The sequence below is a fragment of the Moschus berezovskii genome, chromosome X (assembly GCF_049115385.1).
Source record: "Moschus berezovskii isolate FMDL1 chromosome X, NW_MosBer_1.0, whole genome shotgun sequence".
In the NCBI taxonomy this organism is placed as follows: Eukaryota; Metazoa; Chordata; class Mammalia; order Artiodactyla; family Moschidae; genus Moschus; species Moschus berezovskii.
In genome coordinates, this window is record NC_142488.1 from 45,324,445 (window position 1) to 45,350,766 (window position 26,322).

The following is a 26,322-nucleotide window of genomic DNA, read 5'->3' on the forward strand; positions in this document are numbered from 1 at the left end:
CAAATCAATCAACGTAATATATCACATTAACAAACTGAAAAATAAAAATCATATGATTATCTCAATAGATGCAGAGAAAGCCTTCGACAAAATTCAACATCCATTTATAATAAAAACCCTCCAGAAAGTGGGAATAGAAGGGACATATCTCAACATAATAAAAGCTACATATGACAAACCCACAGCAAACATTATCCTCAATGGTAAAAAACTGAAAGCATTTCCCCTAAAGTCAGGAACAAGACAAGGGTGCCCACTCTCACCACTACTATTCAACATAGTTCTGGAAGTTTTGGCCACAGCAATCAGAGCAGAAAAAGACATAAAAGGAATACAAATTGGAAAAGAAGAAGTAAAACTTTCACTGTTCGCTGATGACATGATCCTCTACACAGAAAACCCTAAAGACTCTACCAGAAAACTACTAGAGCTAATCAATGAATACAGTAAAGTTGCAGGATATAAAATCAACACACAGAAATCCCTTGCATTCCTATATACTAATAATGAGAAAATAGAGAAATTAAGGAAACTATTCCATTCACTGTTGCAACGAAAAGAATTAAATACTTAGGAATATATCTACCTAAGGAAAGAAAAGACTTGTACATAGAAAACTATAAAACACTAGTGAAAGTAATCAAAGAGGACACTAATAGATGAAGAAATCAACCGTGTTCTTGGATTGGAACAATCAATATTGTAAAAATGAGTATACTACCCAAAGTAATTTATACATCCAATGCAATCCCTATCAAGCTACCAACGATATTTTTCACAGAACTAGAACAAATAATCTCACAATTTGTATGGAAATACAAAAAACCTCAAATAGCCAAAGCAATCTTGAGGAAGAAGAATGGAACTGGGGGAATGAACCTACCGGATCAGGCTCTACTACAAAGCCACAGTCATCAAGACAGTATGGTACTGGCATAAAGACAGAAATATAGATCAATGGAACAAAATAGAAAGCCCAGAGATAAATCCATGCACCTATGGACACCTTGTCTTTGACAAAGGAGGCAACAATATAAAATGGAGTAAAGACAGTCTCTTTAACAAGTGGTGCTGGGAAAACTGGTCAGCCACTTGTAAAAGAATGAAACTAGAACACTTCCTAACACCATACACCAAAATAAACTCAAAATGGATTAGAGAGCTAAATGTAAGACCAGAAACTATAAAACTCCTAGAGGAGAACGTAGGCAAAACACTCTCCAACATAAATCACTGCAGGATCCACCAAGACCCACCTCCCAGAATATTGGAAATAAAAGCAAAAATAAACAAATAGGACCTAATTAAAACCAAAAGCTTCTGCACAGCAAAGGAAACTATAAGCAAGGTGAAAATACAGCCTTCAGAATGGGAGAAAATAATAGCAAATGAAACACCTGATGAAGAATTAATCTCCAAAATATACAAGCAGCTCCTGCAGCTCAATTCCAGAAAAATAAACGACCAAGTCAAAAAATGGGCCAAAGAACTAAACAGACATTTCTCCAAAGAAGACAGAAAGATGGCTAACAAACACATGAAAAAATGCTCAACATCCCTCATAATCAGAGAAATGCAAATCAAAACCACAATGAGATACCATTTCAAACCAGTCAGAATGGCTGCTATCTAAAAGTCTACATGCAATAAATGCTGGAGAGGGTGTGGAGAGAAGGGAACCCTCTTACACTGTTGGTGGGAATGCAAACTAGTACAGCCACTATGGAGAACAGTGTGGAGATTCTTCAAAAAACCGGAAATAGAACTGCCATATGATCCAGCAATCACACTCCTGGGCGTACACACCGAGGAAACCAGAATTGAAAGAAACACATGTTCTCTAATGTTCATTGCAGCACTGTTTATAATAGCCAGGACATGGAAGCAACCTAGATGTCCAACTGCAGATGAATGGATAAGAAAGCTTTGGTACATATACACAATGGAGTATTACTCAGCCATCAAAAAGTATGCATTTGAATCAGGTCTAATGAGGTGGATGAAATTGGAGCTTATTATACAGAGTGAAGTAAGCCAGAAAGAAAAACATCAATACAGTATGCTGCTGCTGCTGCTGCGTCACTTCAGTCGTGTCCGACTCTGTGTGACCCCATAGACGGAAGCCCACCAGGGTCCCCCGTCCCTGGGATTCTCCAGGCAAGAACACTGGAATGGGTTTCCATTTCCTTCTCCAATGTGTGAAAGTGAAAAGTGAAAGTGAATTCGCTCAGTCGTGTCTGACCCTTAGCGACCCCATGGACTGCAGCCTACCAGGCTCCTCCATCCATGGGATTTTCTAGGCAAGAGTACTGGAGTGGCTTGCCATTGCCTTCTCCGTCAATACAGTATACTAACGCATATATACGGAGTTTAGAAAATGGTAACCTGAACCCTGTTACGAGACAGCAAAAGAGACATAGGTGCATAGAACAGTCTTTGGGACTCTGTGGGAGAGGGTGAAGGTGGGATGATTTGGAAGAATGGCATTGTAACATGTATATTATCATATGTGAAATGAATTACCAGTCCAGGTTTGATGCATGATACAGGATGCTTGGGGCTGGTGCACGGGGATGACCTGGAGCGAGGATATGGGGAAGAGGGAGGTGGGAGGGGAGTTCAAGAAGGGGAACACATGTACACCCGGGGGGATTCGTGTCAGTGTATGGGAAAATCAACCAATATATTAATGTAAAGTAATTTGCCTCCAATTAAAAAAAAATGATATACCAAACTGAATGAATAGATCCAAAGAATAATAAGGAGAGATAAGAAAGATTTAAGCAAACAATGCACAGAAATAGAAGAAAGCAATAGCATGGGAAAGACTAGAAATCTCTTAAAAAAATTGGAGATATCAGGGGAACATTTCATTCACGGATGGGCATGGTAAAGGATAAAATTGGTAAGGACCTAACAGAAGTAGAAGAGATTAAGAAGAGATGGCAAGAATAGACATAAGAACTATACAAAAAGGTCTTAATGACTCGGATAAACACAAATGTGTAGTCAGTCTTCTAGAGCCAGACATCCTGGAGTGTGAAGTCAAGTGGGCCTTAGGAAGTATTACTGCAAACAAAGCCAGTGGAGTTGATAGAATTCCAGCTGAACTATTTCAAATCCTAAAAGATGATGCTGTTCACAAGCTACACTCAATATGTCAGCAAATTTGGAAAACTCAGCAGTGGCCACAGGACTGGAAAAGGTCAGTTTTCATTCCAATCTCAAAGAAGAGCATGCCAAAGAATGCTCTAACTACTGTACATTAGTGCTCATTTCATAAGCTAGCTACTCAAAATCCTTCAAGCCAGGCTTCAGCAGTACATGAACTGAGAAATTCCAGATGTACAAGCAAGGTCTAGAAAAGGCAGAGGAACCAGAGACCAAATTACCAACATTCATTGGATCATAGAGAAAGCAAAGGAATTTCAGAAAATATCTATTTCTGCTTCATTAACTACGCTAAAGTCTTCGTGTGATGACAACAAACTGTGGACAATTCTTAAAGAGACGGGAATGCCAGACCACCTTACCTGTCTCCTGAGAAGGCTGTATGCAGGTCAAGAAGCAACTTTTAGAACAGGACATGGAACAACAGAATGGTTCAAAATTGGCAGAGGAGTATGTCAAGGTTGTATATTGTCACCCTGTTTATTTAACTTAGTTGCAGAGTGTATCATGAGAAATGCCAGGCTGGATGAATCACAAGCTGGAATCAAGATTGGCGGGAGAAATATCAACAGCCTCAGATATGCAGATAATACCACTCTAATGGCAGAAAGTGCAGAGGAACTAAAGAGCCTCTTAATGAGGGTGAAGGAGGAGAATGAAAAAGCTGGCTTAAAACTCAACACTCAAAGCAAATAGATGGGGAAAAATTGGGAGCAGTGACAGTTTATCTTCTTGGGCTCCAAAATCATTGCAGACAGTGACTGCAGCCAGGAAATTAAAAGACGCTTGCTCCTTGGAAGAAAAGCTATGACAAACCTAGACAGCATTTTAAAAAGCAAAGATATCACTTTGCCAACAAAGTATAGTCAAAGCTATGGTTTTCCAGTAGTCATATATGGATGTGAGATTTGGACCATAAAGAAGACTGAGCACGGAAGAATTGATTCTTTCAATCTGTGGTGCTGGAGAAGACTCTTGAGAGTCCTTTGGACTGCAAGGAGATCTAATCAGTCAATCGTAAAGCAAATCAACCCTGAATATTCATTGGAAGGACTGATGCTGAAGCTGAGGCTCCAACACTTTGGCCACCTGATGAGAAGAGCTGATTCATTGGAAAGGACCCTGATGCTGGGAAAGATTGACAGCAGGAGGAAAAGAGGGCAACAGAGGATGAGATGATTGGATAGCATCACCTATTTAATAGACATTAGTTTGAGCAAACTCGGGGAGATACTGAAGGACAGAGAAGCCTGGCGTGCTGCAGTCCATGAGGTCACATAGAGTCAGACACGATTTAGTGACTGAACAACAACAACAAGATGCAGAGGAGCAGAAACATAAGTGATATCATAATGGATAAGGAAAAAAAAAGCTTATCTAGATTTTTCAAAACAAAAGTGACAAAGAGGGAAGCAGCAAAAGTTAAGGAAGGGATCACATAGATAGAAGCCACTGGTGTCATTTTCCACCGAGTATAATGACCCTTAGAAAGCATCTTCATATATATATATTCACACACATATATGCACACTCTGAAACAAGCTACACGTTTTTCAAGCTGTTCTAGGTGGTGTACACAATCCCAACTTCCAGTTGGGGAAAGTTTTAGCTTAACTTTTTGGGAATGAATAGAATCTTGAGAGCTGGATAAGAACTTATTAATAATAACTGGGCCAAATTATCTCAGGAATCAGATAGGTCTTTCAATCTCTCTTATACTATCTCTGGCAGGAAAACATCTAGCTCACTTGGTGGTACATCTAGTGATGGAGGGGCTTCCCCAATGGCTCAGTAGGTAAAGAATTAGCTTGCAATGCAGGAGATGCAGGTTTGATCCCTGGGTTGGGAATATCCCTTGGAGGAGGAAATGGCAACCCACTCTGGTACTCTTGCCTGGAGAATCTCATCGACAGAGGACTGAGCATGCATGCTAGTGATGGAGACCTCACTATCTTACAAGGCTGATTATTTCTTTATTGGGTTGGGAGAAGACTAACAAGTACCTACTAGGTGTAAGGCCCTCTATCAGGCATTTTATATGCACTGATTTCATTTAATCTTCACAATCCTGTAGAGTAGCTGTTATCTTCATTTTACAGACAATAAAGTAAAGGTGGAGGAAGTGAAAAGTCATTTGTTTGAAATCATGTAGTTAGGGAGTGCTGGAACTAAGGAGCCCAAAATCTGACCATAAATTTTATTCTTTTTCTACCACTCCACATTCCTTCTATCTCCAAGGAAACCTTAGAAAATCTGAAGCACCAGGTTAAAATCATGATATTTTCTATCTAGTGCAACCTTCTCATCAACTACTCTAGTTAATGGCAAGATAGAAACTGGATTTTATGTGACATGACCTGCTCTTAGGAAACCAATGGTGAGTCCTTGTCACTGTACCTCCATTTAAATGTTCACCTCTGTTTGATAATCTATTATAGAATTCTGACAAATCTCAATGGGAATAATGACACAGAGGTTACTAATGAAAAGCCTGGAGCTAGCTTTCCTAGATTCAATTCCTGGCTCCATCACTCAATAGCTATGGTATCACCTTGGGCAAATTATATTGGGTTGGTCAACAAGTTACTTTGCTTTTTTAAGCAAAATAAAAGATACATTTTTCATTTTCACCAAGAACTTTATTGAACAATGTATTCAGGGTTTTGTTCCATTACCTTTTGTCAAATTTTAGGCAACTTCATAACCAAATAACTTCTCTGTACCTCACTTTATATATATTTAAAATGGGAAAAATAATAGTACTTACCTGATATGTTTGTTGTGATGATTAAATTGAGTTAATAAAAATAAAGGTCTTAGAACAGAATCATAGTGATACACAGTGAATGTTAGTCCATCACTGTCAATCTGTATTTTCTAGAATCTTTTAAATTTTGAAAACTGGTACATTTTCTCATCTATAGTGTTTTGATAGATCTCCTGGAACACATGATTCTGTTGAGTTTATCTACAGCAATTCTGCTGGGGACATCTGAGAATTATTTCAGTGACCAATGATGTATATATTTTTAAATTATTTTAGATCACAAGCCTGAAGAAGGCAGAGCTGGCTGGCACAGAGCAGGGGATCAATAATTACAGTATGAAATTCAGAACACTGAAGTGTTTTCTTACAACTACAGATTCTTTAGGTTTAAATTTACCCTCAACAAGTTTATGCTGTTTTTCCATTGACAGAGGAGTTTTATGTTCCTCTGTTAATTGTAAATTACTTGTCTTTAGCAGGGAGCTGACAGAATATCAATTTTTTTCTTCTTTCTTTGAACAGATCTTTTAAAATCATTGATATTATCTTAGAATCTTTAAAAACTAAATTTTACCCATTCTAGGATTCATGAAACTAATCTTTGTCACTCCTAGTAAACATCCTACCACATATAAAATGTTACATATTATCTATCCACTTGCTAGGGTCCCATGTTTCCTCTTCCTTTTAAAATATGAATTCATCAGAAAGCTTAGTGTAGTGACATTTCATTACTTAGCTTTCTTGTCCCCTTTCTTCCTTGTAAAAAGATGTATTCTGGGGCATCGTTTTTAAATCTGTGCCCAAGGCGAGCGCCTTACTCACCCAGTTCTAGTCTTGGCCCTTCTCCTTCTTTTCTTTTGTAGATTTCCTTTGCCAAAGGAATCTTCACCTTCAAGAGGCTCTGTCCATTTATTCCAGCTTTACCTCATGAGGAAAGTCTTTTATAGCAGTGACAAGAGGTCTCTCAAACACCCAGCAGACAAAGGACCTTGTCTCTTTCTATACCTCATTTTGGCTTCATGGTCATTTCTCAAAAGTTTACTCCCTATTTGCTTAATAGAAAGCCCTATTTTAGGTATCAAATAGAAATCCTCAACCATAGCCTCAACACAAGCATCATATATAGCTTTAATAGCCTTTGAAAAATCAAGCTGTAGTTGCTCATGCTCTGAGAAACAAGAGTCAAGAAGGCCCAGGTATGTACTTAGTGCCCTTTATACTCAAGAGTCTGAGTTAGCTTTGTTCTGGAAGGCGAGTCCACAGTTCTTGCTAGAAAAAGAAGGCTCTCATTGGAAGAAAACTATGCTAGCTTCAAGGTTCCACTTGTTTTTGTGATTCTTGTTGCCTACTACCCCCATCCTGCCAGGTTGACTTGCTTGAACCCCCAACCCTGCCTTGACTTCTGGTTTCTCCTTAGTCATTGGCTCGTACTAGCTGGCCTGGAGCTGATTCTCATTCCATTTTATTCTTCTGCTGCCCTTGCTCATCAACTAAGCCCACTGTCCATCTTGTTTCTTCCCTTTATTCCTAGCCTTTGCCTCACTATTTTGTGTCCTGGTTCCTGGCTCTGTCTCTTAGTTTCTTATATCTACCTCTTTCCAGAGCTGAGTTTCACATTTTACTTAAAGTAATCTCAGCCTTGGCAGACAGGTACCCAGATTAAAAGGGTCTGAGTTGTGCACAACTCTAAAATAAACCAGCCTCCTAATTGTTTTTCTGTGTCTCTCTATGACTAGTTGTTCTGAGTGTAAAAATGCCTCAGTGGGAAGAATAGGCAGATGCCTATGGGTAACATGGCTGATATGCTGAGAGTTTCCTTGGCTACCTAAATTAACCCTCAAAAATCTGCCTCCTGAATTGATGTAAGTCTAAGGAAGAGTTGGGGATAAATAATAAGAGGGCTGGGTGCTTAGCCAAGTCCCAGATTCCTAAAAATTACCTCTTCCAGGGCCAGGTCAAGACCGAGGCAGTAACTATCTCCATTAACTAGCCAGCTATCAGTTCCAAAGCTGGTACTTAAAAGCTTATCCCCAAACACTGAGGAGGTTTGACCTGAAACTCAATTTGTTCCCTCAATGTACCACCAAAGGCAAATGAACAAAGATTTAATAAAAGATGTGGCATACACAGAGAACAGTGGCTTAAAAACAAATGTGTGGTTCCTGTTCAAGGTTGAAAAAGAAAAGTCACTCAGTCGTATCCAACTCTTTGTGACTCCATGAACTGTAGCCCACCAGGCTCCTCTGTCCATAGAATTCTCCAGGCAAGAATGTTGGAGTGGGTTGCCATTTCCTTCTCTAGGTTAGAAAACATTATAGTATTTAACCTAATGTTTCATGACTTAGTATTCCCTTGCAAAGGTATTTTCTATAGGTGAGGAAGAGAACAAAGGGAGTGAATTATGGAGAAAGAGCCAAGGGTAGGATGGTGAATAAAAAAAAAAGAAAGTCACTCTAAGCATTCTTTGGTTTTGCCCTCCTCTTTTACTTTCCCTGGTGGAAATTCTTTCCACCAGTCCTTGGAGCCAAAAGTTATCTGAACTCCCTATCCTAAGGGAGGAGGTGGAGGAAACAGTATCCAATCCGGAGGAATCAGGCTGAAAACATATGCCACTCCCCTACCCTCCAAGGAGAAAATACTAAGAAACAAACACTCATACTGAGTTAATCATAAGAGTAAGACATTTTCTCAAATGATTTAAAGAGAAGGGACTGTAAAGGAGAGCACAGTTGAGAGTTATAGGTATGTGACTCACGTTATAGAGCAAATGGGTAGGGGAACAGGGAAACTTCCTATTACAAAGGTACCTACCTGTAAGGGTAAGTTAGGATGTCCCGTGTTGGTTCCTAGGGCAGTAAGGGCCAGATGGGCAAAGTTATTAGAGAAGAAATGGGAGGAGGTGCTTAGGGAAATCATTGTTCACAAACTAGGATAGAAATATTACAATATTTTTAGGAACTGGTACAGATCAGCAGTATAGTCTATCAACTCTTGGGGGAAGAGAGTGAGAAAGATCACCATAAAGAGCAGGAGGGAAAAGTGTAAAAAATATATCAACACAAAATTTATGAATTTCAGAGTTTCACAGCCGATAAGACAGCACTGCCTGTGATGTCAAGGCATACCAGTGATCATGATATGGAATTGCTGCTGATTTGCTGTCTTGTTTTTGCATAGCAGGGTTGCCCACCTCATTTGGAGCAAGGAATGACAGTGAGGCAGGGTCTGGTGCCTCCTGAGGTGACCATCTGAGGGTTACCTTCTTGCAGAGGACCATCTGGTGGTCAAACAGGAAGAAGACTCGCTGCTGGTTGCGGCCATAGGGCTGGTAGATCCAAGCCATCTCTCCAGTGTAGATCAGCTCCGAGCTCCTGTCTAGGATGTCCTCGCCCTGGAAAGGACATATGATAATGAGAGGCAGCCAAGCAGGAAGCATGGCGTCTTCATCTGTCTGGAGACACCTAGAGTTGACTATAAGCTGGGAAATAAGCAGGACAGAAAGGGACTAGTGAGGAAGAAGGAATGGAGGGAGGGGTCCCTGGGAGTCCCTGAAAGGCTCCATGAATTATAACGACCCATAGTCTTGTTTACCCTGAAGTCAAATGAGCCCCGCTACCCAGGACTGCTACAGTCCTTCTTTACCAGTTGCTCTCTGGCCGCAGAGGCACCAGCTGCCTTGAGATGTCTCTCTGTCTCTCTCTCTCTCATATTCTCCCTCTATTTTTTTTTCTATTAATCTCTCTTTCCATCACAATCTTTCATCCCAGTTCTAGACTTTAAGTCTCTTTCTTGTACCTGAAGAGTAAAGCCTGATCAGGTGCAAGAAGTCGCTTTGGTTCCCAAACAAGTAAAACAAGACAAGGAGGGAAAAGAAGGAGATGATTTTTGAGGGAGAGAAAGAGAATCCATTCACCCTCTTAAAATTGTGTTTCCTTCTTTTCTCAGTTCATTAAAATATACTGATTAAGTAGGAAATTTTATCACCACATTCTACCTTGGTCTGATATCTAGAAAGCCTGAATAACTTGCTTATCTTTCTTGTTAAGTAGAATCAGACACACACCAAAAGCCCCACCAAGACAATTAACTCTTAGCTAATTCTATTCCACAGTTTCCAAGGGCCTTTTATTTGTGGGAACTTTGATATGTAGGGGTGTATGTCAGATGCCAAGCCATATCTGGCCCTGTTCTTAAGGAGTTTACACCTCAGCAGAGGAGTCTAATACAGGTATGCTCAGAACTTGTGGAATGCAAGGCAAACCATGGGGACAAAGAGCAGTGGCTCCATGATTCAGGAGAGTTAATACTTACTGAGCACCTACAGGGGTCAGACATCATGCTACATACTTTCGCTTTCTCTTCTGAGCATCACAATAGCCCTGGGAGGTAGATAGGCTTGCTATCATCTGTATAGTCTGAGGGACAAAGGGGTCAAGTGATCAGCCATGGTCACCCAGCTAATTAGCCAAAGATCCATAATCCAAACCTAAGTCTGCAACTCCAGAAAGTGTGCTCATTTTTGCCAATACGTTATATTGTCTCTAGGCTAAAAAGGCACTGAAGGGTCAGTCCCTTCCTCTCTCTGGGTCTCAGTTTTTCTAGCTGTTAAATGAGGTATGTGAGGATGATCTCTAAGGTCCTAACCCTGACACTCTAATGCTAAGATCTCAGCCCTGCACCAAAAAGTTTCAAGTCAAAGTTAGACATGGGGACTCCTGCATTTTCCTGGAAACAATCAGAGGCAAACAATCTAGGCAAGGCAGTGGCATAAAGAGAGGGGTAGCTAGACATTGTATTCTTGAGCATATCACTTTTTTTTCAGTCTAAGAGACAGGAAGAAAAACAGGAGCACGGTGGAAATATTTTCTAATAATACAACCTCAAAAAGAAAGCTCAGCGATACTAGTGTGACTCCAGACCACAGCCCAGGGTCTCCCTGGAATTTTGGTAAACGTTCCTCCTTGGCGGGCCCACATACTAACCCAGAACCTCTGGAGGCCCAGGACTAGGAAAAGAATCCCTGAGAGTGTAGGGGCCATGCGAGGTTTTAGTGTTGGAGGGATGGGAAGCTAAAAGTGGTACCAATCGTCCATGCCCCAACTAGAGGCAGGCCAGGAACATGTATTAAAATCCATTTTAAATATGTATGAAGTGAAAAAAAGGTATAAAGGGGGCCAACGCCATACAAAGATGCCCAGGATGACTTTTAAAGACACAATTTGCTAAGCCGAGGATGATCAGACCATGGGTACTGTTCACTGCCATATGGTCTACCCACTCTACCAGCGAGGAGTACCCCAATTCTAACCATTCTGTTCTAAATACTTGCCATGAGTCCCACTTGGTGTCATTCTACCAAGAAGGAAACTTGAATAAATACACCTCTGTGCTCACCAAGCTGATTGTTGTCAGGTAACTCTCTTATGTTCACTGTTCCTAAGTTTCCTCACCTTTAAAATGACAATAATAATATGACAAACCTTATCGGGCGTTTGTAAGAATTATATAACATATAAAGTGCTTAGAAAAGTACATTCCACATAATGATAGCCATTATCTTGAATATTACTGTGTTGCCCAAATCTTGTGCCACATACTCATATTAATACTCATAACCCAATAAGGGATGTACTGTTCAGTTCAGTTTAGTCACTCAGTCATGTCTGACTCTTTGAAACCCCATGGACTGCAGCATTCCAGGCTTCCCTGTTCATCACCAAATACCGGAGCTTGCTCAAACTCATGTCCATTGAGTCGGTGATGCCATCCAACAATCTCATCCACTGTCGTCCCCTTCTCCTCCTGCCTTCAATCTTTCTCAGCATCAGGATCTTTACCAATGAGACAGTTCTTCACATCAAGTGGCCCAAGTATTGGAACTTCCGCTTCAGCATCAGTCCTTCCAATGAATATTCAGGACTGATTTCCTTTAGGGTTGACTGGTTTGATTTCCTTGCAGTCCAAGAAACTCTCAAGAGTTTTCAACAACAAAATACAAAAGCATCAATTTTTTGGCACTCAGCTTTCTTCATGGTCCTATTCTCACATCCATGCATGACTAGTGGAAAACCATAGCTTTGACTAGGTAGAACTTTGTTGGCAAAGTAATGTCTCTGCTGTTGAATATGCTGTCTAGGTTGCTCATAGCTTTTCTTCCAAGGAGCAAGCGTCTTTTACTTTCACGGCTGCAGTTACCATCTGAACTGATTTTGGAGCACCCCAAAATAAAGTCTGTCACTGTTTCCATTGTTTCCCCATCTATTTGCCATGAAGGACCAGATGCCACGATCTTTGGCTGAGTTTTAAGCCAGCTTTTTTACTCTCTTCTTTCACTTTCATCAAGAGGCTCTTTATTTCCTCTTCGCTTTCTGCCATAAGAGTGGTGTCATCTGCATATCTGAAGTTCTTGATATTTCTGTCAGGAATCTTGATTCCAGCTTGTGCTTCATTCAGCCCAGCATGTCTCATGATATATTCTGCATATAAGTTAAATAAGCAGGGTGACCATATATATTTTTGCCATATTCCTTTGCCAATTTGGAACCAGTCTGTTGTTCCATGTCCAATTCTAATGTTGCATCTTGACTTGCATACAGATTTCCCAGGAGACAGGTAAGGTAGTCTGGTATTCCCATCACTTTAACAATGTTCCGAATTTTGTTGTGATCCACAGTCAAAGGTTTTAGAGTAGTCAATGAAGCAGAAATAGATGTTTTTCTGGAAATCTCTTGCTTCTTCTATGATCCTATGGATTTGGCAATTTGATCTCTGGTTCCTCTGCCTTTTCTAAATCCAGCTTAAACATCTCGAAGTTCTCAGTTTATGTACTATTGAAGCCTGTCTTAGAGAATTTTGAGCATTACTTTGCTAGCGTGTGAGATGAGGGCGATTGTGTGGCATTGAACATTCTTTGGCATTGCCTTTCTTTGGGATTGGAATGAAAACTGACCTGTGGCCATTGCTGAGTTTTCTTTTTTTTTTTTATTTTTATTTTTATTTTTTATTTCTAAAAAAGAATTTTATTAAAAAAGCACAAATGAGTTTTCTAACTTGCTGGCATATTGAGTGTAGTACTTTAACAGCATCATCTTTTAGGATATGAAATAGCTCATCTGGAATTCATCACCTCCACTAGCTTTGTTCATAGTGATGCTTCTTAAGGCCCACTTGACTTCAGACTCCAGTATGTCTGGCTCTAGGTGAGTGATATCATCATCATGGTAACATGGGTCATTAAGATCTTTCTTGGATAGTTCTTCTGGGTATTCTTGCCACTTCTTAATATCTTCCACTTCTCTTATGTTGATACCACTTCTGTCTTTTATAGTGCCCATCTTTGCATGAAATATTCTCTTGGTATTTTCTGAAAGAGATCTCTAATCTTTCCCACTCTATTGTTTCCCTCTATTTTGCATTGATCACTGAGGAAGTCTTTCTTATCTCTCCTTGTGATTCTTTGGAAGTCTACATTCAGATGGGTATATCTTTCCTTTTTTCCATTTCCTTTCACGTCTCTTCTTTTCTTAGCTATTTGTAAGGCCTCTTCAGACAACCATTTTAACTATGCATTTCTTTTATTTGGGGATGGTCTTGATCACTGCCTGCTGTACAATGTTACAAACTTCTTTTCATAGTTCTTCAGGCACTCTATCAGATGTAATCCCTTGAATCTACTTGTCACTTCCACTGTATAATCATAAGGGATTTGATTTAAGTCATACCTGAGCAGTCTAGTGGTTTTCCCCACTTTACTCAATTTAAATCTGAATTTGGCAACAAGGAGTTCATGATCTGAGCCACAGTCAGCTCCAAGTCTTGTTTTTGCTGCCTGTATAGAGCTTCTCCATCTTTGGCTGCAAAGAGTAGAATCAATCTGATTTTGGTATTGACTATTTGGTGATGCCCATGGGTAGAGTCTTCTCTTGTGTTGTTCAATGAGGGTGTTTGCTAAGACCAGTACATTCTCTTGGCAAAACTCTATTAGCCTTTGCCCTGCTTCGTTTTGTACTCTAAGGACAAACTTGCCTGTTACTCGGGGTATCTCTTGACTTCCTACTTTTGCATTCCAGTCCCCTATGATGAAAAGGACATCCTTTTTTGGTGTTAGCTCCAGAAGACCTTGTAGGTCATGATAGAACCATTCCACTTCAGCTTCTTCAGCATTAGTGGTTGGGTCACAGACTTGGATTACTGTGATATTGAATGGTTTGCCTTGGAAACGAACAGAGATCATTCTGTCATTTTTCAGATTGCACCCAAGTACTGAATTTTGGACTCTTCTGTTGACTCTGAGGGCTACTCCATTTCTACTAAGGGATTCCTACCCACAGTAGTAGATATAATGGTCATCTGAATTAGAATCACTCAGTCCAGTTCATTTTAGTTCACTGATTCCTAACACGCCAAAGTTCATTCTCGCCATCTCTTATTTGACCAATTTCCATTTACCTTGATACATGGACCAAACATTCCAGTTTCCCATGCAATATTATTCTTTACAGCATTGGACTTTACTTCCATCAACAGTCACAAACACAACTGGGCATTGTTTTCGCTTTGGCTCTGTCTCTTCATTCTTTCTGGAGCTATTTCTCCACTCTTCCCCAGTAGCATATTGGGCAACTACTGACCTGGCAAGTTCATCTTTCAGTGTCATATCTTTTTGCCTTTTCATACTGCTCATGGGGTTCTCAAGGCAAGAATACTGAAGTGGTTTGCCATTCCCTTCTCCAGAAGACCATGTTTTGTCAGAACTCTCCAGCATATCCTGTCCGTCTTGGGTGGCCCTACACAGCATGGCTCATAATTTCATTGAATCAGAAAAGGCTATGATCCATGTGATCAGTTTGGTTAGTTTTCTGTGATTGTGGTTTTCATTCTATCTTCTCTGTGATGAATAAGGGAAGTATTGTTATTTACTCCTAAACCAATGTCAGAAATTAGAAGTAATATGCCCAAAGTAGAAGAATATAAGACAGAGTCCCTCTGAATGTCATGCTTTAAACCATCAAACTGCAGCAAAATAATGATGCCATCATGGAACATCTAGCTGCCTTGGAAGATTTCTAAGGTGGAAATGTCAAGTACTTAGGTTCTGGGGCTAGTGCTGCCGCCAACTCACTTCCTTGGGAAGTAGCTTAATTACCATCAATCTGCTTCCTCATTTAAACAATGTGGCTAATACAAAGGTTTCTGTTTGAGCCACTTTACATGGCTGCTTGAGGGCATCAAATCAGCTCATGTAAGGGAGAGAGACCTTAGAGTTTAGAGCTCTCTGCTTTGTCCCTCTGCCCCACTTGCACCACATAGTTCTTTGCCTTGACCCTTCGAGTGCAATCAATTCTTACCTCCTCTTCCCCTACATGTCTTTTGTTTTCTTCTATTCTTCCATGATTTTGCTCTTCTTAGGACATATTCGCCCTCACTGGATAGCCAAGGCCACATCTCATTCATCTCGATATCTCAGTATCTAGCACCCCATTCTAATTACAGGCTAATTATCTCATGTGGGGCTGTGTCCTGAGCACATCAAGGGAGAGAAAGACAAGGGAAATGCTATCCTTCTCATAGTTTATTTTTTATTCTTCCTGCTGGCAAGAGGGCAGGGAAGTAACAAATACATTCAGCTCCACATTTTATCTAATGGTCCCAGGAGTATGCTTCATCCAGTCACTTTAGCTTTCAAGTAGATGTTTCTGCTGCCTGCATCACATTGGGCTTTTGTATTTCCTCTAAATTCTTTGGATTCAGAAGTCCAATGGTAAAACAGAACATGCTCTTGAGTATTGTATAACCAGGCTGTTGAGGGGAGGGGTGTTATGAACAGGTAATCACAACTACACACAATCAAGTTCCTAAACACGAGCTGCAAATTTGGGATCCTGGTAAAAATCTCCAGGAAAAAAAAAAAAAAAAGATAAAAAGAAGCTGTCAGGGATATGTTCCTTTTCCCGTCCCTTCAAGTGGATCTAATGCATGTGAAGGGTAGCAAAGTGACAGCTTAACCAAATATCAGCATCAGAGAAATTAGAAATAGAAATTTCCAAGAAATTATAATTCTTGGGTACAGGTTCTTCTTCCTGCTGTTCCCCTAAGCTGTCCAAGGTACTTATTATTTAGAAGTATAGGTGATACTGATACTGACTTTTAGGAGTCCTAGAGGGTGAGGGAGAGCAAGGGGTACTCAAAGAATTCTAGGCCCCATAGGTTGACAGGGAGCAGGGATGGTAATGGGAGGTGGGCAAAAAGACCCAGAATGTTCATGGAATAAGTTAAGAGAGGGCCAGTTGTGGATATAATACAAGATCTCCTGCTCTCTAGCCAAATGTTATGATTTATTGAGAAGGCAACAATTGCTATTGCTTGTATACTACCAACTGTCCACCCTCTTTCCTAATTTCTCTTCAAGGGATATTAAGCTCTGAAGGTTCCTTCTATGACTCTTCTTTTTCATTTGACAAATTAAACTTGAATTATTCTGTAGATGTTTTTAACAGCTACCTTGTTTTTTCAAACATCTGGAGGAGGTAAGGGAGTAGCAGAGAGAGAAAAGCACTGCTTTATTTTCTTGATGTGCAAGGCTTGTCCACAGCAGCCCGCACCAAGCTGGCAGAGCTTCTCTCTGCATGTTCAACTGCTTGGGTAGGTGGAATATACAACGAGGGGAACAAGTGAGCTTGGGCCATCTAAGCCAAGAGCCAACCAGCTATGGAACAGACATATCCTGTTTCTTTCTGGGGGAGGCCCCAGCACTCATCCACCTTTAACCTTACTGGGATTTGGATTTCCCCCACCCAAGACAGTTTTACTCTCTTTCTTAGATATGGACACTTTACTGCAGAAACAAGTCCCTGTAATATCATAAAGGACAGCAACTTGGCTGCAGGAAGCAGAAGGCTACAAGAATATGTGGTGCAGCACTGAAATGAATACCCTTTTAATTGAATTATTAAAAATGGAAGCATTTAAACACTTTTGAATTTACATCTATCTCTTATGTTTACTTTTTAAAACAAAGTGCTTGTATTTGTATCTCAAAAAAAAAAAAAAAAAGACTGTGGAGACTAGATTCAAGTTTTAGTTTTGTCATTGACTTGCTATTTGGCCTTGCTGAGGAATAGGCTTCTCAGACTTTCACCATCATTACTCATATGTATATGCACACACATGTGCATAAGCATGGCCAGGGTCGTTGCTCAGGGAATTCACTAAAATCCCTAGTGACACTGACATTCTAAAAGTGTTTTAAGACTAGATATGGTACACTTGATCGAAACTTTGGGCCTGGCTTCTGAAATGTACCCAACAGGCCTTGCTAAAGAAAAGCCTTCCTAGAGGACAACCTCTCTGTAGCTGGTAAATTCCATAGTGACCACAGTCTGAAAAGTTAGCCACAAAGAATTTTTCTTCTAACCAACTTAGATAAAGAAGGGCTTTGTCAAGCAGGGTTGTGTGGGCTTAGATGAGATTAGAGGACAAATCAATCATGCTTACAAAAGAGGGAGAGAGTAACTGCCTCCTATCAATCCTACCTCAGACTTGCCTTTTTGTTTCTTACTGCCCCCAACCTATAGACATAAAAATATAAAATTTTTTCTGAGATGCTGAATCTCTAAACTATAGTTCAGTGCTTTCAAGTTGGGTGTGACTGAAACTTCCTGAGCAGGGCAAAGAATTTCAAGTTATTCTTGGTATTGTATGACCCCAGACACAGGGATTGGAGGCTCAGAGCACATGGAGGAATTAGAAAGTCTTCCAAGTATTGGGAAGGGGAAAATTGTTCCATGGGATAGAAAGTCAATTGCTGCTGGGAAACTTATATTACAAAGAATCCTATCAAGGGTAGAGAAAAAGATGCCTCCTAGCCAGCCACAGTTTCAGAGTACCTGAGACTTTATGGGCTTGCTAGAGGTCATTTGATCAGGCAACTAGCCAAAGCAAACCAGACCCAAAGGAAAGAGAATCTGTGATTTTCTAATAAGTCTGTGCCAGTGCTGGCTTCTTATGAGCAAGAAGGTCTCTTTAGAAGTTTCCTTCTTTTCCCTGAATCTCAAAGAATCAATGCTGTTTTCTATTCTATATGGGGACACTATCCTTCAAATAAGACTCAAAAATATGCCTACTGCTCAGAACTGTGGACATTTCCAGCCATTTACATTAAAGAGGAACAGAGGTCACAGAACAAAGGAAAGATGATTTTTTCTGGATCTTGGTTAAGTAACTCTAAGGCTGATATTTAATCCCCTCGGAAAGTGCTAAACTATATGAGAAGTTAGAGAAATACTACCTCTCAAATTATAGGAAATTATACCTGTGTGGAGGCCAGTGGAATGGGGAGCTGATTCAACTTTTACACTATGACCACGAGGCTTAAGATTGCCTCTTCCTCCGTGGTAGCATGTCCAGCTTTTTCTATCTTGTTTATATTAGCTATGAACTTTCATATTTTATAACTTGGGCCTGAGAGATAAATATGAAATGTCATTATTCCTGGTTCTCCTGATGGGTACAAGAGACAATAAATACTGTACTTAACATATAGGTACCTGTGAGGTGTTAAAACTCACAGCACTGTTTCTACTGAACAGACACCTCAGGAACTTCAGAGGAACCATGGCATTAGAGGCAAAAGCTCTGTTTAGTTGTTAGGCTGTGTATATCCTCTTCAAGTGAACATTTCAGATGACAAGGCTATAGTGACTTCACTGAAGGCTTTCTGAGTTCAGAGAAGTCATGATTGTTTCCAATAGAATTAAGACTCAGGGATTATTTTTATAATGAGATGATTAAAAAGCAGAATGTGGTCTATCACTTGGGAAGGGATGATGATCGTGACCTCAAGTGTGCAGGCTTAGAACTAGTAGATATGTCAGGATGAGGTGATCCCTGACAAGAGGAAAAGAAATAGGTTGGCTGGCTTGCATCAGAGAACCAACCTTGCATTCTGGGTCTGGGAAAGGATTTGTACATATTACGACTTATCCAAGTGTTTATCTGGTGGTGATAAAATTCCAGGATTTGAAATAGCTTTGAAAGGTTACTGAGTCAACCCAATTGTTTCTTAGTAACACCCAAAGAAATGAATCTTTCCTGTCCTAATAAAGTATTGCTACAGACTTTTCTCTAACTTTCTTAGAAATCTATTTAAGTACACAACACCTCTCATTAGTAGTGAGTTTTGCCTTGGTTCTAATCTAAATCCTTTCTCCTGCTTTTCAAATATAATTACCCTTTGTTCATCTTTGGCTAAAATGTGAGGTTCTGGTTAAGGTATTTGAACTCTCCAGTGTCCCTCCTTGTGAAAGTGTCCTACCTCCCAGTCCAGAACAGAGGCTTGCCACTGTGCAATCTTGTCAATATTCTCCAAGCGACGCTTGCGTTCATTGATCTGTTGAGTCACATTTCTCATGACAGCCAGAGCAGCTGCCACATACCTGTAGTCACTGTGAAGACAAAATTACAAGTTGGATGAGTTAATGTGCCATAGAACCAGTGTGCTGGGTGTAAACCCTAACATCCATTCTCCTGTTCCTACTTAGCAACAGAGCCCTCATTTTCAGATGGAAGCCATGCCATGTGGAGTAAAGGAATACATTTCCAAGAGGTGATTTATGTGATCTAGTTGTGTTAAGTGATATATAAATAGAAATGTTGGGACGAACTTTCAAGAAATCTCCTTTAAGAAAGACAGAAGGCCCTTCTTTGCTACTTACTACATCCTGATGCTTAGAATTTAGATGTGGAGGCTGAAGTTCTACCAGAAATCTTGGACCATAAGGACAACCTCCATACTCTTAAGGATAGGATAAGAGAAAACTGGAAAGAGTCTCTGATAATCATGGAGAAAGCAAGGCAGTCATAGGCTGCCTACCTGAAGGCTTTTTTTTTTTTTTTAACATGAATGAGAAATAGACTCATCTTTTTTATGTAATTATTTTTGTACTCTATTTGACACAATCAGCCAAGGATCAAGAAGGGAGCTTTACACATGGCATAGTCCAGACAACTTTACCATCTGTTCTAGCACCTATTTCTAGGGAACTCTGCCCAAAGTAACTATAAAATAACATCCAAACATTTCCCCCACAGAGATAGACTCCTTGGACACAAACCAGACTTTAGTCACTGACAAGTGGTATGGTCTTTGACAAGTCACATTTACCTTCTCAGTGACTCATATTTTTTTATCTGTAAAATGGGGGAGAATTACCGTAGAATTTGTTGAAATTTTATTAATCCATGACAACTGTTTTACTCTTGGCTTATAGCAAATGTTAGTAGTAGTATTAATACAAAGGAAACATTTCTCTAGTATAGATGCTATATGGGTTGTCTCTCAAAACCTCAGAAATATAATCCTAATCCCATTTTCCCGGGACTTTGGATGTCCTACTTGTTGAAGGTTATATCACCCTGCCAAGTTTTCTCTGCTTGTCTGCTCTAATTTCCAATCAAATAGCTCCTGTGAAAACCATGTTGAAAGTGAAATCCAAGATATTTGGTGGAATTACTGTAAACTGAGAAGGCAGGAGGATGAGTTATGGTTCAGTCTTAACTAACTTTTCCTTAAAGAGGCTGAACATGCTTTGTGGTCACTAACCTGTCCCAACACCAACTGGAAAGAAGAGAAGAGAAAGAGAAGAGCACAGCAGCTGTCTTTTTTTCCCCTAATATATTGAGCTGTGGGGTGGTAGATCAAACATAAGCACAGGAGAAAGGGAGTTGTAACTGCCAGGGCAGATGCCTCTTCTTATCTGGCTTCCCTGGCTCCAGTCTTTTCTCTGCATACCTTCCAGACTATAGTCTTCAAATGTTACTACATCTTATCACCCCCAGTAACAAGATACTCAGTAAACATCCTAAGCAGTCCATTCTGTCTCAAGACAACCCTGTTAACATGCGTGTGTACTCACACACACACACACACGTACCAAAAACTCTTTTTTATTCTGAGCCTAATGAATGTTGGCTATTACCAGTTTTTCTTACAGATCTCACTTCTGACTCATACTGAACTTACAATTAACCAACACTTCTTAAATTTCTTTAAAATATGCTTTTAGAAGCTGTGTTTCTCTCAGTTGGTCCTTGAATTGTTGACTTCTTAGACCCAACCACAAAATATTATATTTGTTCCTATTGCATTATGTTTTACAGTTACTTGCTCCAATCTATAGGAAGGTTAGCTGACCTGTCTAGAACAAGACAGTCTTGGTTCAGTCAGTATCTTCTGACTAGGGGAACTACCATGTTCTGTAAAACTGTCAAAGTTTTGCTCTGGCAAAACTATCTTAGCCTGCCATTTAGAAGCAGGGTAGGGTAATGACAGAAGGGGTAGTTGTAGTGTAGAAGCTGCTGACATAAATAAGCACCCTATTATTTAGGCTCATGTTATTCCACTCTCTGATTTGAGACCATCAGGAAAATGCCTTAAGCCACTTTCTGGGAAGTAAAGCATAGAGTTACCTGTATATATGGTAGCAACTAGCCACATTTAATTAAAATTAAACAAAATTTTAAAATTTAATTATTTAGTTGCATCAGCTACATTTCTCAGTTCTCAATATCCATATGCCAACAATGTCTACTACACAGTCTTATTGGATAGTACTGGTATGAGAATGCTCTACCTGACCCCATGTACTACTCAGCCATGAATTTATCACTGCCACTGTGCCATACTGTCAATCAATAAATAGCTGTGGTCTAGCCTGAACCCTGCTCAGAGCCCTCAGGCTTCCAGAGGGGGTCTGAGTCCAGCACCCTAGTGAAGAGACTGACTGAACCAAGGACTGTCTTGTTCTAGACAGGTCAGCTAACCTTCCTCTTGCACAGAGACTTCCTTCTTGTCAGCTTAAGCAAGGTTTGGTAGGGGGGTGAAGACATGTCACCCTTCTGTAAACAAAAGTAGCATTATTCTCCACTTATCACTCTCTATCCATCTAACCTTCTCCCTCATAAACTACTCTGATTGCCTGCATTTCAGACTTACCTAACTGAATACCTATCTTACTAAGCCTTCAAGCTGGCAGTAGCCTCTAATTGCCTTCAAATCCAAGTTACTCTGACATTTAGTGCAGGAGCTATCACCTTGATACAGATTCCTGAGGCCAGAAAGAAGGAACTGTCCATGGTCTGGGGATAGTGCTAGGTTCAGTCGTTCACCCAAATGAGGACAGGGATTGATGTAGCCTGCCACTGCCTGAAACATTCTCTCAGCACTCTAGTGCCTGGGGCTGGAAGAGGAGGAGACCAGAGACAAAGGGGGCAAAAAGGCCTTGAGGCAGGGGTTCCACTCACAAGGTGAAGGAGTATAGGAATGCAAATACCAGGGAGATATTCTATCTTATTGACTCCCACTAAACCCAAAAAGGCCTTAGGATTGCTTTGGCCTATAAGACTAACATAGTTTTTGGCTGTGCTTTTATTTATTGTTTGTTTGTTTGTTTTGTTTTTTAATAGAAATATAGTTGGTTTACAAAGTTGTGTTAGTTTCTGGTATACAGCAAAGTATAGCAGATTTTTTTCAGATTCTTTTCTATTATATTTCATTATGAAATACTGAATACAGTTCCTTGTGCAGTGGGACCTTATTGTTTATCTGTTTTAAATACAGTATTTTTTAAGCTATTTATTTTAATTGGAGGCTAATTACTTTATATTATTGTATTGGTTTTGCCATACATTGACATGAATCTGCCCCGGGTTTTAAAAATGGCATTTGGAGGACTTTTAAAAGCACCTGTGAAAATACATAATTTACATAATTAATATCATCAGTCCATAAGTTTGATTTTTAGAGCTTCCTACTAGGTAGGTTCCATGGAACAGATACTCAGGAGCAGGCAGGAGATGAGCTGTGATATAAAAACATTTGAGAATCACTCTTTGAATATACTGATTTTAGAACCATTGGTCTGAAAGCTGCTCCACTGAGATTTAGGTACAATAGTGGCTGTTTCTGGTCATTTAGCACCTTGAAATATACTTGTGGAGGCCATTTAAATTCATCACATCATGAGCTGGCAGAACTAGAAAAGGCCTTCCAGACTGTGTAGTATAATGGCCCATAAATCTTCCTGGGCATTTGGAGGACTCTGTAAAATGTTAGGCTCCCAGACCACTGTCCATACTTTGTGTCCCTGCTATGCCACAGACTTCCTCTTTGTCATTTTCTCTCTCTGGGACTCAGTCTCTCCAGTCATAGAATGAGGAAGTCTGACTAGAAGAACTTCCTTTAAGGCCCTTCCCATTTTAGGGTCATAAATGTTTTTCATTTTTATTTTTAATTTAGTGGGGTTCTTCAGTATCCTATTAGCTCTCACAAGTCTTCTCCTTCTAAAAGTTGGGACTTGGTTTTGGTAATGGGCTATATTGAATTTTTTAAGTGAGATTTAGTCACCTCCAAGTTTCATGTCTGAGTACTCCCATCCCCCAGCTAGTAAACAGAATCAAGGAGAAGAGAACACAGAGTCTTCCTTTGCAAAGTCTTTCTATACCTACTTCCCTCGCAGCCAATGGATCAAGGAAGGCAGAGCTATCACTGGTCGTGTTACTTACACAAAAGGAGAGCCCACTGCTGCCACATTTGGTTTCAAATTTGAATCTGTCCAGGGCTTCAGAAACATTGCAGCACATGACCCATGATGTGCTAAAGAAACGACATCAACTTAAAAATGAACCTAGAGATTGACTTAGAAGCTTGACATAAAGCCAGCTGACCCACACACATGGCCTTATGCAACTAAGTCTGGAAGTCATCTCCAAGGAAACTAGGCAACAGAGTTAAATGAAAGTAAGAAATGACCCTGATGAGAATGAGACAAAAACTAAAGGAAATTGGGCAAAGGCCTTCTTTATTCTTGGAGTACTCAATCAGGAGTAGAGTTGAGAGCTGGGCCAACAAGCCTAAGGTCAGATATTAAATATCAATCAAAAGCATGCTACAAATAGCCTGGGGGTTCTAGGTCATGAAATAAAGGATATGCAAAACTAGGGGATGGTTTACTGCAGGCCACTCCCATTGCTGGAGATGGCTCCCAGTACGGTGCTTTAATCCCTCAGTCATGTCTGACTCTGTGACCACCAAGCTTTTCTGATCATGGGATTTCCTAGGCAAGAATACTAGAGTAGGTTGTCATTTCCTTCTCCAGGGAATCTTCCTGACCCAGGGATGGAACCTGCATCTCCTGCTTAGCAGGCAGATCCTTTACCACTGATCCACCTGGAAAGCCCAACTTCCAGTATATACCTTACTAATAGGGGATTAGAAGTACTATTTCCATTCAGAGAGATAAATAAAGCTCTTTCATCCTTTTGGGATTTTCTTGAAAATACTGAAAAACTTTAAAAAAAAATTGCAGGGGAATTCTCAAGTCAATTTCCCCCTAGTTATGCTCTGGTTATAAGGGGAGGGTACAGTTTGGATGAGGCAGAAGAGGGAGGAAAAGACTAAAGAAGTCCAGGAATGCAGCCTTTCAGAATAATTCTAAGGTCAGTACAAGCTGACTAGTCTGTTACCAGGATATTTGACTCTATTAAGCAGAGAATAAAAAGTTGGTTCCCTTGGCTAATTTCCCAAGGTGAGGGAGTGATAAAGAATCTACCTGCCAGTGCAGAAGACACAGGAGATGCAGGTTCGCTCCCTGGGTTGGGAACATCCCCTGGAGAAGGAAATGACAACCCACTCCAGTATTCCTGTCTGGAAAATCCCAAGGACAGAGGTGCCTGGTGGGCTACAGTCCATGAGGTTGCAAAGAGTTGGACATGACTGAGCAGCCAAACACCTTCGCTTGGCTGAATTCAGGACTAAGGCCCAGGCTATAAGCTTCCTGAAGACAGTGTCTTAAGTTGTATAATGAGGCACACTGATTTTGTGTATATATTTATTTACAAGTTTATAAACAACTCTTATAAACACTACCTCATTTTATATACACAAGAGTCTTGGGAAGTAAGCAAGAATATATCATCATCCCATTGTACATATAAGCTAACAGCTCAGAAAAGGCAAAAGAACATATACTGTCAATAAGTACTAACATGTAGAGGAGCTTCTCTCCTTCACTACTGCCTCCCTCCCTTACCTATGGTCCTGGGCAGTATACTTGAGGAGCTCGGCCAACTGTAAGGGATACTTGCAGATCTTCTGTACTGGCGTCAAAAGAAAACCATCAATAGCAATGTCGATCATTTGCTGCAAGAGGCGACAGGCCTCAAAAAAGTGTTGGTAGCGGCTGTCCTTCATCAATTTGGAGAGCTCCATACAGGCGTCCAGGTGATTGTTGCAGTACTCAGAGTATATCCAGAATCCATCTTGCTGTGAGCAGAGGAAAGACAGAGAGAAAAGGAAATGCTACTGAAGACTCTAAAAGAAATTCTGGAGCTATGGAATGACAAACCGTCTTCTTATGTAGAAATATAAAAATGAAAACAACATCAGTCTTTTCTAAACTGATTCATAATTTAATAACAAATTATTTGGGAATTAGACAAAATTGCAAAAATTCATATATAAAAATAAATAAGTAGGAATAGCATGTAAATTCTATAAAAGAAGGCTAATGAGAGGAGACTGATCCTGAAAATAGTAAAACACAATATTGTAATAAAATTCAGGCACTGGATCATAGAGGTAGGTCAGAGGTCTATTTTTTGTAGTGGCAGACTAAATAGTTTTAGATGAAACTTAATCACTGAGAATAGCTAGAAAGTCTGGAAAAAACGTAATAAATTTCTATTTGAATGAATCACATCATCCAGAGTTTCAAATTGTCTCCAAAGAATATTCTGTAGGAAATACACCATGGAATTTTCAGGAGTAAAGAGGAGTGACGGAAACAAGTTAAACCCTTATGGCTGAGGAAAAGAATGTGTGTGTGTGTGTGTGTGTACATGTAAAGAAGGGAGGAGGAGAAGGTAATGGGAGTATATTCAAATGATATACCAAAATCAGAGGAATGTTAATATTAGATTAATCTGGGTAAATGGTATCTTTCATTTTATTGCACTTCACTGATATGTTTTTCATAAATTGAAAGTTTGGGAGGAAGACTTGGTTGAGCAAGTCTTTTGGCATCATTTTTCCAATAGCATTTGTTCACTTCATGTCTCTGTGCCACATTTTGGTATTTCTTGCAATATTTCAAACTTCTCCACTATTATTATATTTGTTATGGTGATCTATGATAAGTGATCTTTGATGTTAATATTGTAATTGCTTGTGGATGCTACAAACCTATATAACAAGGTGAAAGCAATACATAGGTGTTGTGTGTTATGATTACTCCACTGTTGCCCTATCTCTCTCTTCTCTGGCCTCACTATTCCCTAAGATACAACAATACTGAAGTCAAGTCAATTTATAATTCTACAATGATCTC

The 26,322-nt window shown here is 40.0% G+C and overlaps 1 protein-coding gene across 7 annotated transcripts in view; it reads right to left on the bottom strand.

The window, feature by feature from the left end:
- The window catches only part of ARHGEF9 (Cdc42 guanine nucleotide exchange factor 9), a 515,595-nt gene that overhangs the window by 57,772 nt on the left and 431,501 nt on the right, over positions 1-26,322 (bottom strand). For all 7 annotated transcript variants that reach the window (XM_088834154.1, XM_055438785.2, XM_088834153.1 and 4 more), the window contains 3 exons: positions 25,027-25,259; positions 19,254-19,383; positions 9,201-9,332 (listed from right to left, as the gene is read on the bottom strand). In XM_088834154.1, coding sequence (XP_088690280.1) covers positions 9,201-9,332; positions 19,254-19,383; positions 25,027-25,259 — 495 coding nt within the window. The remainder of the gene's footprint in view (positions 1-9,200; positions 9,333-19,253; positions 19,384-25,026; positions 25,260-26,322) is intronic.